This window comes from Berghia stephanieae, chromosome 5 (genome assembly GCF_034508935.2).
Source record: "Berghia stephanieae isolate SIO BIC M18660-M18661 chromosome 5, UCSD_Bste_1.3, whole genome shotgun sequence".
NCBI classification, from domain to species: Eukaryota; Metazoa; Mollusca; class Gastropoda; order Nudibranchia; family Aeolidiidae; genus Berghia; species Berghia stephanieae.
This window is the reverse complement of record NC_088364.1, coordinates 78309283-78322888: the sequence shown is the minus strand read 5'-3', so window position 1 is coordinate 78322888 and position 13606 is coordinate 78309283. Positions and strand designations below refer to the sequence as shown.

The 13606-nt window shown below is 34.7% G+C and overlaps 1 protein-coding gene across 1 annotated transcript; it reads right to left on the bottom strand.

The window, feature by feature from the left end:
* Window positions 1-4514: 4514 nt before the first annotated feature.
* Window positions 4515-10608, bottom strand: LOC144974022 (uncharacterized). The gene is made up of 4 exons (XM_078916911.1): window positions 10360-10608; window positions 9531-9693; window positions 8200-8649; window positions 4515-5344 (listed from the first exon to the last, which is right to left on the bottom strand). Exons 1-4 carry the CDS (start codon window positions 10606-10608, stop codon window positions 5262-5264), a joined length of 945 nt encoding a protein of 314 aa, XP_078773037.1. The 3' UTR covers window positions 4515-5261.
* Window positions 10609-13606: the final 2998 nt, after the last annotated feature.

The following is a 13606-nucleotide window of genomic DNA, read 5'->3' as shown; positions in this document are numbered from 1 at the left end:
CTATCTATCTATCTATCTATTTATCTGTCTATTATCTATCTATCTATCTGAGTGTCTCCTTGCCCACCTCTCTCTCTCTCTGTCTCTCTCTCTCTCTCGCACTCTCTGGCTATCTCTCTCCTATTGTTTCTCGACGCTGACTTACAGTCCTACTCAATAGAACACATACTTTATAATTCAAAACATTTGACTTCATTCACTCGCATCCGTGAACGCGCAATATAAAAACCATAGCTCGCTTCGGAATTTATTCATCTACCTATTTAGGGCTTGAGAGAATGAAAGAATAAGATTTAAATTGAACAAAAATTCGACTTAAAAATGCAAAACCCAAATTAGATTTTAGACGATTGACGGACTACTAGCTACTATAAATGTTTTGAGACACATTTTGAATGAAAAAAAATATAGATATCTATATGTGCACAAGTAAAAAGCGCCGGGGAGCTATTTTACGACGTTAAAAACGTAGTTATCTCATACAACAGACAATGAATTAAGTTGTTATTTTTCAACAACACTTGAATTTTAAATTGTTTTTTGAAACTGGCACCTATGCGTGTGGGATTATAATCGCCTGTGGTTATAGTTGGGTCGACGCTTTTATGTTAATGAAAAGAAAGCAAGCAGATGTTTCGGCAACGAAAACGCTCCCATAGCATTCATCTTGTTCAGTAATGATGCTTCTTAAGTTGTTGATTCGTTGGAGCGATTCTATTGCTGCAGTCTGCAGTTTATAATTTAAAAATATACAGCACTCAAAAATCACCGGCAGAAAATCACAAAAAATTCATTCTTTTGTTACAAGAACTCGTGAAATTATGGAAAGATAATCCAAAAAAACTGTCATCAAAAGAGGGATTCTGGTCATTGTAATTGAAAAATCTGTTTATCTTCAAGAACGAAATTACGATAAATATCTGACTTGAAGATGCCCCAAGCAAAAGACATCCAAAGCAAGATGCAAAAACAACCTATAAATATAACTTACATTCTACCACTGACGAACGCCATCACCAGCCAAAAGACAGAGGCACTTTAATATCGACAATAAATTTGGTTGTGAATTTATGCATGCTTGTGTCATCATTTTCATGAGTAATTCTTATATCTGGTTCGTGTTCCATGTTATTTTAATTATAGTTTAAATTTCAATCCGCCGCAAAGATAAAGATTGAATTCAGCTCCAAGAGTCAAATGCCTGGAAAGGAATACAAACCTGAAAAAGGTGTGGATAAAACAGTCTCAAACAAAATAGTCAGAAAAAATACAAGAGAATACCATCCCAGAAAATCAGCTGCCTTGATGCAGGTGGATGTTTCAGGGTGATTTTTGTTCTCTTGAATCTTATCCTGCCTTGTCTAACAGAGTTTCATGTACACCTTAGGCATCAATACCAGCTACAAATGCTATTATTTTGAAGGATTAATATAACAGCTTTAAAAATAAAAAGAACAAAATACCAAACACGGAACGTTTCGAGCTCAAAACTCTTCTTCAGCCAACAACAACAAAAAAACCCAGTAAAAACATAATACACTACTAAATTCCAGATAGACGAAAGAGATATCTCTGTCGTCTATCTGGAATTTAGAAATCTATTTATGTCTTTACTGTTTTTTGTTGTTAGCTGAAGAACGGTTTTGAGCCCGAAACGTTCGGTGTTTGGTATTTCGTTTTTTTTAAAGCTGTTATATTCATTTTTGTTCATTACATTTTACAGTCCACAGCTTCTAGCAGCCTCGTATCATTTTGAAGGATCCATTCTTCATTAAATTTGTTCACATGTTGTCCATTATTTCAAACTGGTATCATATCGAGATGAGTGGGTGGACAAACCTGAATATAATCTAAATTCACCAGAAATATTGGACTTTGGGTTCACGCCGACGTGCACATATAAGCAGGTCTGATAACCCAATTCCTTATGGGCTCAGTGTTGTAATGGAAATCTCAAAATATGACGCAAAATATTATCCATTACAACAATGTTAAACTAATCCCATAAGCAGGTTCGAATGTCAGGCTTGCTTATATTTATATGTACACGTCGGTTCATGCACTTTGTGTAACTATGATATTTATTTTCATCTTTTAAACCAATAAACTTACCCCAAATGCGATATTTTTTACTATTTTCCATTTTCAGCATCTCAGACAGGCGTGCACTTATTTGCAGGTCTGTGTGACGAACGATTTTCTTTCACTGCGTGTTTCTTTATCATTCGTCAGCGTCTCGTTTAAAACCACTTCAAACCTAGTGGACGAGACATATATTTGCCAAGGCAGATTAACACCTCCAGTAAGATAATCAAAACATGGACAGCCTTTCTCCAATAAAGCTCTAAATCTTTCTAACGGAAATTTTGGTCGTTAGGTGGGGAACCTTTCCATTGTATAACGGAACACTCACTTTCAGCTTAAGGCTTATTTACCTGTTCAAATTGTCTGCCCATTGTACCCATACCTTCTGCTAATTACCTTTTCTACACAAGACTCCAACGTGCATATGCCCTGAGGTCTTGTCTCGTTCAAGAGTAGCTAAAATTACAATTAAGGTCTATCTCTCCGGTAATTCTCCGTAACTCCGTATTAATCAAAGCATATGAATATCATTGGCTATCTAAAACAGGAACATTCTTCTGATTGGCTATTCCCATAATTCTGACGCGCTCTTTCATTTCACAAAATCAAATTCATCTCTGAATTTAATCACACACACGCTAAGAATCCCAAGAAAGAAGAGCTATCTCTCCAATTTCAAACTTGTAAAATTTTCTTCTATCTCGGCTGGAGGTAAAATGAATTATTGGTTAACATTCAAAGTGGAACGAAATATTACTGTGAATTCAATTTAATCTATTATTAATATTATAGTTTGTGTATATATTTTAATTGTGCTATCCCATGGATGTTCGTAAGTTGGAATACCTGTACAAAACTATATCTATATGTATCTTATACTATAGTTAACATTTGTTTATGATCTATGCTATTATTTCATTTATATTCAATATGTATATTGCTTGAATGTCTGTACCCTACCGCCAATCGCCGGCCACTCATCATAACCTCAATTATAATTAATAAAAATAAATAAAGAAATACCAGGGACACAACCCTGTTAAATTCTCATCATGTAAGATAGCTCGACTGTCAGTTGATTTTTAATACACATATACTAACCACCATTATCATGGAGTTACTGCTTCTCCTTGCCTTTGTCGGCAAATAAAGGCTATTAGGATGTGTCACTCAAGGACGATTCGGTGGCGAAAGACAAACTCGATTGGCTCTAAGACCTTGTTGTTTTAACTCTTAATTGAAGGTCCTTTTCCGTGTTCTTGGAGCACCCAGTCGTGCCGAATCCCTGCATCCCAGTCCGTGAATAGGGGTAAACCCCTGATGTCAGTCGCTACCAGAAAACTCTGCAAGCAGTCGCCAACCCTGGAACTAGCTGATACATTTGCCTCAGTCAAGCAAGCCGGCGGGATAAAGATAAGCCAAACGGGCTTATACCATTTTCAAATTTATTTTCCACGGACACAAATGATTAGAAACTAGCTTAATCAATCAATCATAATGAATCGATTAATAAAACAATAGATAACTAAATAATAAAATAGATCCACTCAATTAGAGCTATTCTTCCTGATATTAAATAAATACTTATTCTTTCTATCTTTTCCTGTAACAATCTAATTAAACTTTATGTATAGAATTGTTATTATTGCATTGGGCGTTACTATTGTCTTGACTCACTTGTTATTAATACAATTAAGTTATAAGGGACCCTAAGGCTATTCTTGATCTCCCCTAGATTAAACCTGAGCCGTTTGTGGTATAGGTTGAGTGGCGCAGCTGGTAACGAGAGCCATAGCGCGCATACTAGTTCGAATCAAGACCATTGAGCTATCGGTTGGACTCGATCCCACAAAAATAACACACAACCCGCCACAGTCTGATAACCCAATTTATTATGGGATCATTGTTGTAATGCAAATCTTTAAAAAGTATCGCAAAATATTCTCCATTACAACAATGTTAAACTAGGTACATAACTGCGTTTGGATGTCAGACCTACATATATATATATATATTCACATCGCCTCAGACACAATTCCGTTTTGGTACAATGAGTCTCATTTGTGCGGCTATGTGATCTTGTGGTATGACACTCGCTTTCGGATCGGAAGGTCCTGGATTCGAGCTTTCCTCGGCGCATAGTTGTAAAATGAGTATCTGGCCGTTAATAATGTTATATCTGTATGTAATATCGGCTAACAGGCGTCATGTCCCGTCCTACATGATAAATGTTGGTGTTGGCCAGGGACCCATTGTAAAGGGCTTTGAGCACGTTTAGTGGATATTGCGCTATATAAAAGCTCAAATATTGTAAATATTATATTAAGAAAAAGAATAATTGAGTAAACAATGCTTGGAGCTATCAAAATATATTTTACATATATTTACTTTAAAGAGAACATCAGAAGCGTTTTATTCTTGTTTGACTTTTTATTTCATTTTTAATGTACATCGACATTTCTATTTCAATGATAAAAGGGAATAAAAAGGAAAGAGATAAGGAAGGGGGCAGGGGATTGTGCGGAAACGACGAAGAAGGAAAGGAGGAGAATAGTTGGGTGAGTTAAAGGAAGATGTATAGTATTAGTAGAAGAGTGGAAAGAGCAGGATGAAGAAAAGGAAGAGGAGGATGTGGAAAGAGGAGGAGGTGTAGGTGAAGGAGGGGTAGATGAGGAGGAGGGCAGGAGGAGGAGGAGGAAGAGAAACAAGTAGTAGTAGTAGTAGTAGTAGTAGTAGTAGTAGTAGTAGTAGTAGTAGTAGTAGAAGAAGTAGTAGTAGTAGTTGTTGTTGTTGTTGTTGCTGTAGTAGTAGAAGTGATAATACTAGTAGTAGCATTAGTAGTAGTAGTAGTAGTAGTAGTAGTAGTAGTAGTAGTAGTAGTAGTAGTAGTAGTAGTAGTAGTAGTAGTAGTAGTAGTAGAAGAAGAAGAAGAAGAAGAAGAAGAAGAAGAAGAATAAGAAGAAGAAGAAGCAGAGTCTTGGAATCTCTTCATCCCCTTTAATGATGCTGGCGGTTTAATCAGTATCATAGAATTCTTCTCAAAGGTTCATACATTTTCCTCCTTCTCTCTCAAGGAAACCACCAACCTATTGTCTTTTCTAGTTCTTTCGATAGGGGCCACGTTTCTATCCATGTTTCTATCCATGTTTCTTTCCACGTTTCTTTCCACGTTTCTTTCAACGTTTCTTTCCACGTATCTTTTCATAGGAGTAGGAGTCGCAAGAGCAACATTCTTCGCTGGACCCTTCATGAGACAGCTCTGTGTGAAAATAAATATTACTTGCAGTGTTAAAATAAGCGACAGAGAGAGAGAGAGAGAGAGAGAGAGTAAGAGAAAGAAAGAAAGAAAGAGAGAGAGAGAGAGAGAGAGAGAGATAATCTATGAGTTCCTTTCTGGATTTACTCTGCTATTATGGGTACGATAATAAACATAATACATATATACACATACACACACACACACACACACTCACATATATATATATATATATATATATATATATATATATATATATATATATATATATATATATATATATATATAACTCCATCCTCTTCCTTTATCGTGGTGTTTAGTGTATTATGTCTACTCAACCCACAACATTTGTTGTTTATGAGTAATGAAAAATGATTATAATGAAATTAATACAAGAGTTCTGTCTTCGTAAATCAATTGTTGGTTAAATAAATGGGCGAAACCAAGAATACAATCAGCTATTATTTGCCAGAGTTTATTTCATCACATTTTTATAGACCGCCAAGTTGCGAGAAATTAATATTTTTATTATAGCTTTATATAGCGCAATATCCACTAAATGTGCTCCAAGCGCTTTATTTCTATTTTACTCTCGAAAAAGAATCGTTTATGTATCATACTTAAAATTTAAATAACAGCAGGAAATGAAATGGTAACTTTAATTTAATTAATAAAGGCAGACAGTGTGGACGTTTCTGGTCTTTCCTTTATCAACAAAACTAATCATTATGCCTATGCAATGATTGAATGGGTAATTTCTTTAATATGCTACATATTTGAATATGGCATTGTATGTGTGTTGGTATCAGTAAATGAGTGTGTATACTTTCGAACATTGCAAACCAAACAACTAATTGTCTATATGAACAATAAAGGTCATATTATTATTATGATCATCATCATCATCATCATCATCATCATCATCATCATCATCATCATCATCATCATCATCATCATCATCACCATCATCATCATCATCATCATTTTCATCATCATCATCATCATCACCATCATCATTATCATAATTATCATTACTATCATTATGATCAAAATATTTTGATTGAATCATTAAAGACGAATGAGAGATGAAAGAATCACATTCGTCTTTAGTGTTATATTCATCGTGTTTAGTTGATGAAGTGGACATCCAAAACGTCTGCATTATCTGTCTTCGTTGATTAAATTGAAGATTTCATTCCAATTTCCTAGCGTTATATATTTCTTCGACTTCAAGCAGCAATAATTTTGCTTATCCACTTAAAATATAAAAGCCCAAAATATAGCATTAAAATTGGATTCTGGATTTATTATTTAATTGTGGGACATGCGGATAAAGAATGTTGGACAAGCCCAACTTTATGATCTTTTGTTGATAATGTGAAGAACAAAATATGCTTGTCCAGGGTAAAAAGATCAACGCACACGCCTGTACGATTTATAGATAGTATGCACTTGGCTAAGAAGTTCACAACATTGCCATCCGGAAGTAAAACAGGCCAACACACAAAATTGTGTGTAATCTTGAAGGTTTATAGTCTTGTTAATACAGTTTAGTGAGAAGTACTCATAAACGCGGATGGCAAAAAACAATAACAAAGACATGAGTGACGTCATCTTCGAACTATCTATGTACGTACGTACACATATTTATACAATCGGTAGAGAATGTGTGTAATTGTACGGCTGTACGTACACATATTATTTATACAATCGGTAGAGAATGTGTGTAATTGTACGGCTGTACGTACACATATTTATACAATCGGTAGAGAATATGTGTAATTGTACGGCTGTACGTACACATATTATTTATACAATCGGTAGAGAATGTGTGTAGTTGTACGGCTGTACGTACACATATTTATACAATCGGTAGAGAATGTGTGTAATTGTACGGCTGTACGTACACATATTTATACAATCGGTAGAGAATGTGTGTAATTGTACGGCTGTACGTACACATATTATTTATACAATCGGTAGAGATTGTGTGTAATTGTACGGCTGTACGTACACATATTTATACAATCGGTAGAGAATGTGTGTAATTGTACGGCTGTACGTACACATATTTATACAATCGGTAGAGAATGTGTGTAATTGTACGGCTGTACGTACACATAATATTTATACAATCGGTAGAGAATGTGTGTAATTGTACGGCTGTACGTACACATATTTATACAATCGGTAGAGAATGTGTGTAATTGTACGGCTGTACGTACACATATTTATACAATCGGTAGAGAATGTGTGTAATTGTACGGCTGTACGTACACATATTTATACAATCGGTAGAGAATGTGTGTAATTGTACGGCTGTACGTACACATATTTATACAATCGGTAGAGAATGTGTGTAATTGTACGGCTGTACGTACACATATTTATACAATCGGTAGAGAATGTGTGTTATTGCACTGCTGTACGTACACATATTATTTATACAATCGGTAGAGAATGTGTGTAATTGTACGGCTGTACGTACACATACTGATACGGATCCCATTAAGAGGTTTTTCTTTTTTATACTTTTGTTTAACCATTAAACTGCGTACTTTGGATTTTAAAAAAAAAAAACTATCTAAAAATTTGGCCAGAAACTCGTCCTTCAAACATCAATCGTTTTCAATTACCCTTCTCTTGGCAAAATCTCTCATACCTGGGACTTCGCAAGAGAACTTTGTTTAATATGGCACGTAGTCAGACCAAATTCTATATTTAATTCATACAATTGATTATGAAGACCGCGTTATTGCGTTTCTTCAATTCTATGAAAGAGTGGTTGAAACTATTGGAATATAAATATAATCATTCTGCAAGTTACATCGGCCACACTGAAGTAAACTCTGATTTACCTTTTGAGACATCTTGGTCTTTCAGCCAATTCACAGTTTCTCTTAATTCCTCGACGTGTTTCTCTAGTTGGGCGACTCGGTTTTTTAGGTGAACAATATAATATGGTTGCTCGTATTTGGAATCTTTCATTTCATATAGTTCTTTACCCAGTTTCGTGAGCTGCGCCTTAAACTTACGGAGTTGGTATTTTTGCGATTTATCAATTGTATCTAGCAAAGCGTATATTTCTGTTCTCTGTTCTGCTATTTGTTTTTTTGATTCTCTTTCTACTGGGCCTACTATATCTAAGAACCGGTTTTTTTCCGAAAGGCGTTTTATTGCCGATAATATTTCATTAAGTTGTTCCTTGATTGGTTTTAGATTGCATTTTCCTTTTACTTTTGGATTAGAGATCTGTTGTTTCAAATCCTTTATACTTTCCTTGATATCCATAACATGGAAGTGCATATCTTTGGTTTCAGCATTTTTGTTTTGGTGGATATGAAATGATAAAAACAATATACGATTACAATAATAAATAATAAATTGCGTTTATATAGGGCATATTCCCGTTGGAGGGCTCTATACGTTTTACAATAAAATATCCAGAATAAAAAGAAACATGAAAAAAATGATATAAATTTAGCAACAGGTCTATACATTTATGCAAGTAAATATATTAATATATATATATATATATATATATATATATATATATATATATATATATATATATATATATATATTATATATATATGTATGTATGTATGTATGTATTAACTAAAGATAGGTATATAGAGAAATCATAACCTTTGGTTGGACTTAAGTGGGAGGGGGGGGGGGGGGGGGGGGAGTCAAAAGCTGACAGAAGATAGAGTCGCTCCCGCTCCTTACTGTCGACCTTATATGTTATGAAACACCACAGAAAATAACTAAGTAATTCAACATATTATAGCCCATCAAGCTTCACCACATCAACAAACTCCATCAGATTTTTGCAAGATCAAATACATAGATACCGATTTTTCATTTAGAAAAATGCGCGAATGAAATGAAAAACAACTTTCCATAACAGACATTGAAGACCCCAAACTATTATAGCGCGTTTTACTGTATCCGAACACCATAACTTGTTAAATTCGCCAAAATGAAGCAGTAACAATGGTGTATCACATGCCTCATTGCATTCCGAGTAGCTTCGCTTTCATTGCTTTAATGGTAGAAATGGTAACAAATGCAATGATAACTGTATTATATGATGGGTCAGATTGCGATATGAGCAAAGTTCATGTCACCTTGCTCAATGGTTCAATACAAACAACAAAAAAAACAGAAAGAAGAAGAAGCGTACCAGTCACAGAAAGGGTGGCTTTTATACGGGTGGTTTCACTCCTTCCATTTTTCTCCCAGTGCCATCTACATGAGTAGAGACCAGAATCAGTGGGAGTCGGGTTAAGCAGGGTCACATGTATATAACTTTTCATGTAGTTATCAATGTTTATGTATCCGTCTGTCTGCAATGAAATTATAAGATTCATTGATTTTCTAAACCAAATTGAGCACGTATTCAAATTTAATCAAGCGTGCACAACTAACTTTATAGAGACCCCAGCCAACATCAACACTTAATTTATAGGAAGAGACATGGTGTCTGTAAAGCAAAATACAATTGTTTCGACAGATACAACGCTGTTAACGTTCAGGTACACACACTACATAGTTACCTAATCCTCATCGAGCTATCTGTCTGTCACTTCATGGACACTAATTTTATCCAAAATTAGGCCAGCCTCTTCAAGATATTTCTCCATGGATCCTCTCAATGTTTCTTTGGGCCTGTCCAGTACAGAATGAAAATTTTGTGACAATATTGGTAGCACAGTTTGAAAGAAACTTGATTGCGATGAATTTCTTGATAGTAACCTTTCTCCAATGCGTGACAGTTTTGGGGGTTTTTTTGTTGTTTTTTTTTTGGTTTTGTTTTTTTGGCCCGAGAATGGGATTTCCTAAAGGATCCTATTTTCACTCAATTGGTGATAGGTCAAGAGATGATTAAGTTGATCATCATCATCATAGCGTGTCGCTCCAACACCGAACCCACACCACAGCATCGGGGGGAGCAGACAATTAGATCATGATCAGTGCAGCTGAGTCCGTTCTGGTATTATTTATGGATGTACTTCATAGTCTGCTCTGGGTATCCACATGCATACAAGCTGGTCTCGGCCAGTTCCCATTTTTATGCTTCCAGCTGTTCTCCCAAATTTTGCCTGTGCACTGTTGATGTGTGCTACCCATTCATCCCTTGGGAGCTCAGTTCCGTATGGCATTTCTTCTATTAGATCTTCATTTGCGTGAGTGTCCCACTCCCTCCATTTGGCAAGTCTGTAGTTGGCTGCATGGTCAGGGTTGATGCCATCTTCCACCATGAAACTCTTTCTTGACTTCAGTCAATTTGTCGTTGTGTTGTGGTCATGAAAGGTGTGCCCTGTGTCCATTTCCTGTTTATATTTCTGGGCTTTGGAAGAAGTTGAAGGTGTGTAAGTGCAATGCCAACCCGCCGATGGTGGACTGGACTGGAACTGCAGTTGGTTTCAAGTTACCAGTAATGATTCGGCAAGTGTTATGAAGCTCAGGGTCAATCTTTTTGGCATGGCAAGTTCTTGCCCAGATTGGTGTGGCGTAGTCGGCTGATGAATCGCAGAGGACTAGTGCGGTTTCCTGACTGTTTTTGGATCCGCTCCCCATGTAGTGTTTGTCCGTTTTCTAAGAAGCGTGTAATAGTAGAAGTAGTAGTAGTAGTAGTAGTAGTAGTAGTAGTAGTAGTAGTAGTAATAGTAGTAGTAATAGTAGTAGTAGTAGTAGTAGTAGTAGTAGTAGTAGTAGTAGTAGTAGTAGTAGTAGTAGTAGTAGTAGTAGTAGTAGTAGTTGTAATAGTAGTAGAGGTAGTAGTAGTAGTAGTAGTAGTAGTAGTAGTAGTAGTTAGTAGTAGTAGTAGTAGTAGTAGTAGTAGTAGAGTAGTAGTAGTAGTAGTAGTAGTAGTAGTAGTAGGTAGTAGTAGTAGTAGTAGTAGTAGTAGTAGTAGTAGTAGTAGTAGTAGTAGTAGTAGTAGTAGTAGTAGTAGTAGTAGTAGTAGTAGTAGTAGTAGTAGTAGTAGTAGTAGTAGTAGTAGTAGTAGTAGTAGTAGTAGTAGTAGTAGTTAGTAGTAGTGTAGTAGTAGTAGTAGTAGTAGTAGTAGTAGTAGTAGTAGTAGTAGTAGTAGTAGTAGTAGTAGTAGTAGTAGTAGTAGTAGTAGTAGGTAGTATAGTAGTAGTAGTGTAGTAGTAGTAGTAGTAGTAGTAGTAGTAGTAGTAGTAGTAGTAGTAGTAGTAGTAGTAGTAGTAGTAGTAGTAGTAGTAGTAGTAGTAGTAGTAGTAGTAGTAGTAGTAGTAGAGTACTAGTAATAAGAAGTGCTAGCTTTTGTTGCAGCAACAGCGGGTAGTGATGATGATAATAATAATAATAATAATAATAATAATAATAATAATAATAATAATAATAATAATAATAATAATAATAATATAATAATAATAATAATAATAATAATAATAATAATAATAATAATAATAATAATAATAATAATAATAATGATATTAATAATAATATAATAATAATAATAATAATAATAATAATAATAATAATAATAATAATAATAATAATAATAATAATAATAATAATAATAATAATAATAATAATAATAATATATTAATAATAATAATAACAATAATAATAATAATGTACTTTATTCATCCAAATAGGAAATTTTTCTGCAGACGTATAAAATACCGACAAGGATACATACATAAAATAATATACGTTAATAAATGTGGTGAAGTAAAATATTGTAAGCTGTAAGAATAGTTATCAGCTGTAAAATTTCGTTTCATTTGGGCCAAGCTGTAAATGCTAATTCTGGGGACAAACCTTGAATTTTGATTCTAATCCTTTTCTTACGTATGCTGGTGAGAACCCTTCAGTCGCGGCAACGAAATTGTTATCTTTATAAATCTCGATCCGAGAGACGTTGACATCTGAGACATTCATTCTACAAGATATTTGAACTTTGTCTTCGTCTTCATTCATGAACATTTGGAATGCAACAGCTGCAAGATTAGTTACGAAGAAGTTAAATGACAAAATAATATGTTTATATGTAAAAAAAAAATAATTAGCTTTTATATAGCGCAATATCCACTAAATGTGCTCAAAGTGCTTTACAAAGGGTCCCTGGTCAACAGCAACACGTAAAATGTAGAACGAGGCTGTTAGGCGATATTACAATTTTTTTCCGACAGAGACAACACTATTGAAGGCCAGTTACTCGTTTTACACCTGAGTACGGTGAGAGAATGTGAGTAAAGAGTCTTTTCCAAGGACTCAACTATGCGCCGAGCCGCGTTTCAGGTAATTTCGTTTATTTATTTTTTCTTTGGGCAAGATTATTAACCGCCAATTTGCTCACTTTGGACAAAAAGGATGATCCTTGTTGACGTCAAACTGTTATTTGATATGCTTTAAAGTGCTTCTGTCATAATTTCTAGGGTTCAGAACGAGATCAATGACCGACCATCGCCATGATAAGTAAACGAGTCAGCCATTAAGCTTTAAACTCTCTTCTCAATATAAACAAGTAACAAAAGGACGAATGGGGTTTGGACAAGCTCCGATAAATAAATGTTAAGTGAATTGAAATTAATAAAAGAGACTAAAATTATTTTTAAAATGAAAAGGGTAGAGAAGGGGTGGAAGACGAAAGAGCAGTAACCAGGCGGAGGACACCTTACCAGTCATACCCGGGGTTCGATTCTCATCAAACAAAACGTTTGTTTTCTGTTGTCTTCTGGTACTTTATAACTCTTCCGATTCCGTGTTTATGGATGGATCATAATATGTTATATGGTTTATTGGCGATCTGAATAAAATTCAAAGTCTTTAATGCAAGACTCATAAATTCATTTTTACTAGCACACCAACGGTAATATATAATATAATTAACTCAAGTATATTTACAATCATTTTGTTTACTATCTAGTTATTATGTTTTGATTTGTGTTTTGTATTGGCAAACTGCATAAAATAATCTTTCAATCTTGGATTATAAAAATTCCTTTCTTTTTTCCCCGCAAATGATATTGATATAGCTATCTACAGTTTGCGAAGAAAAAAAATTGAGAATCTCTAGATCTAGTGTGTGTTTTTTTTTTTTTTTTGTTTTTGTTTTTTCAAAACAATGTCATTTTTCAAGATTTTGCTTTTGTTTTGCTGAACAGCATATTTGGGGATGCCTTCCGAAAGCTCCTCCTCCTAAGGGAAATAACCCAAATATTCCCTGAACTAATCCTAAGAAAAAATACAACCTAGTACCTTTAACTAACCCTAATAGGAAAA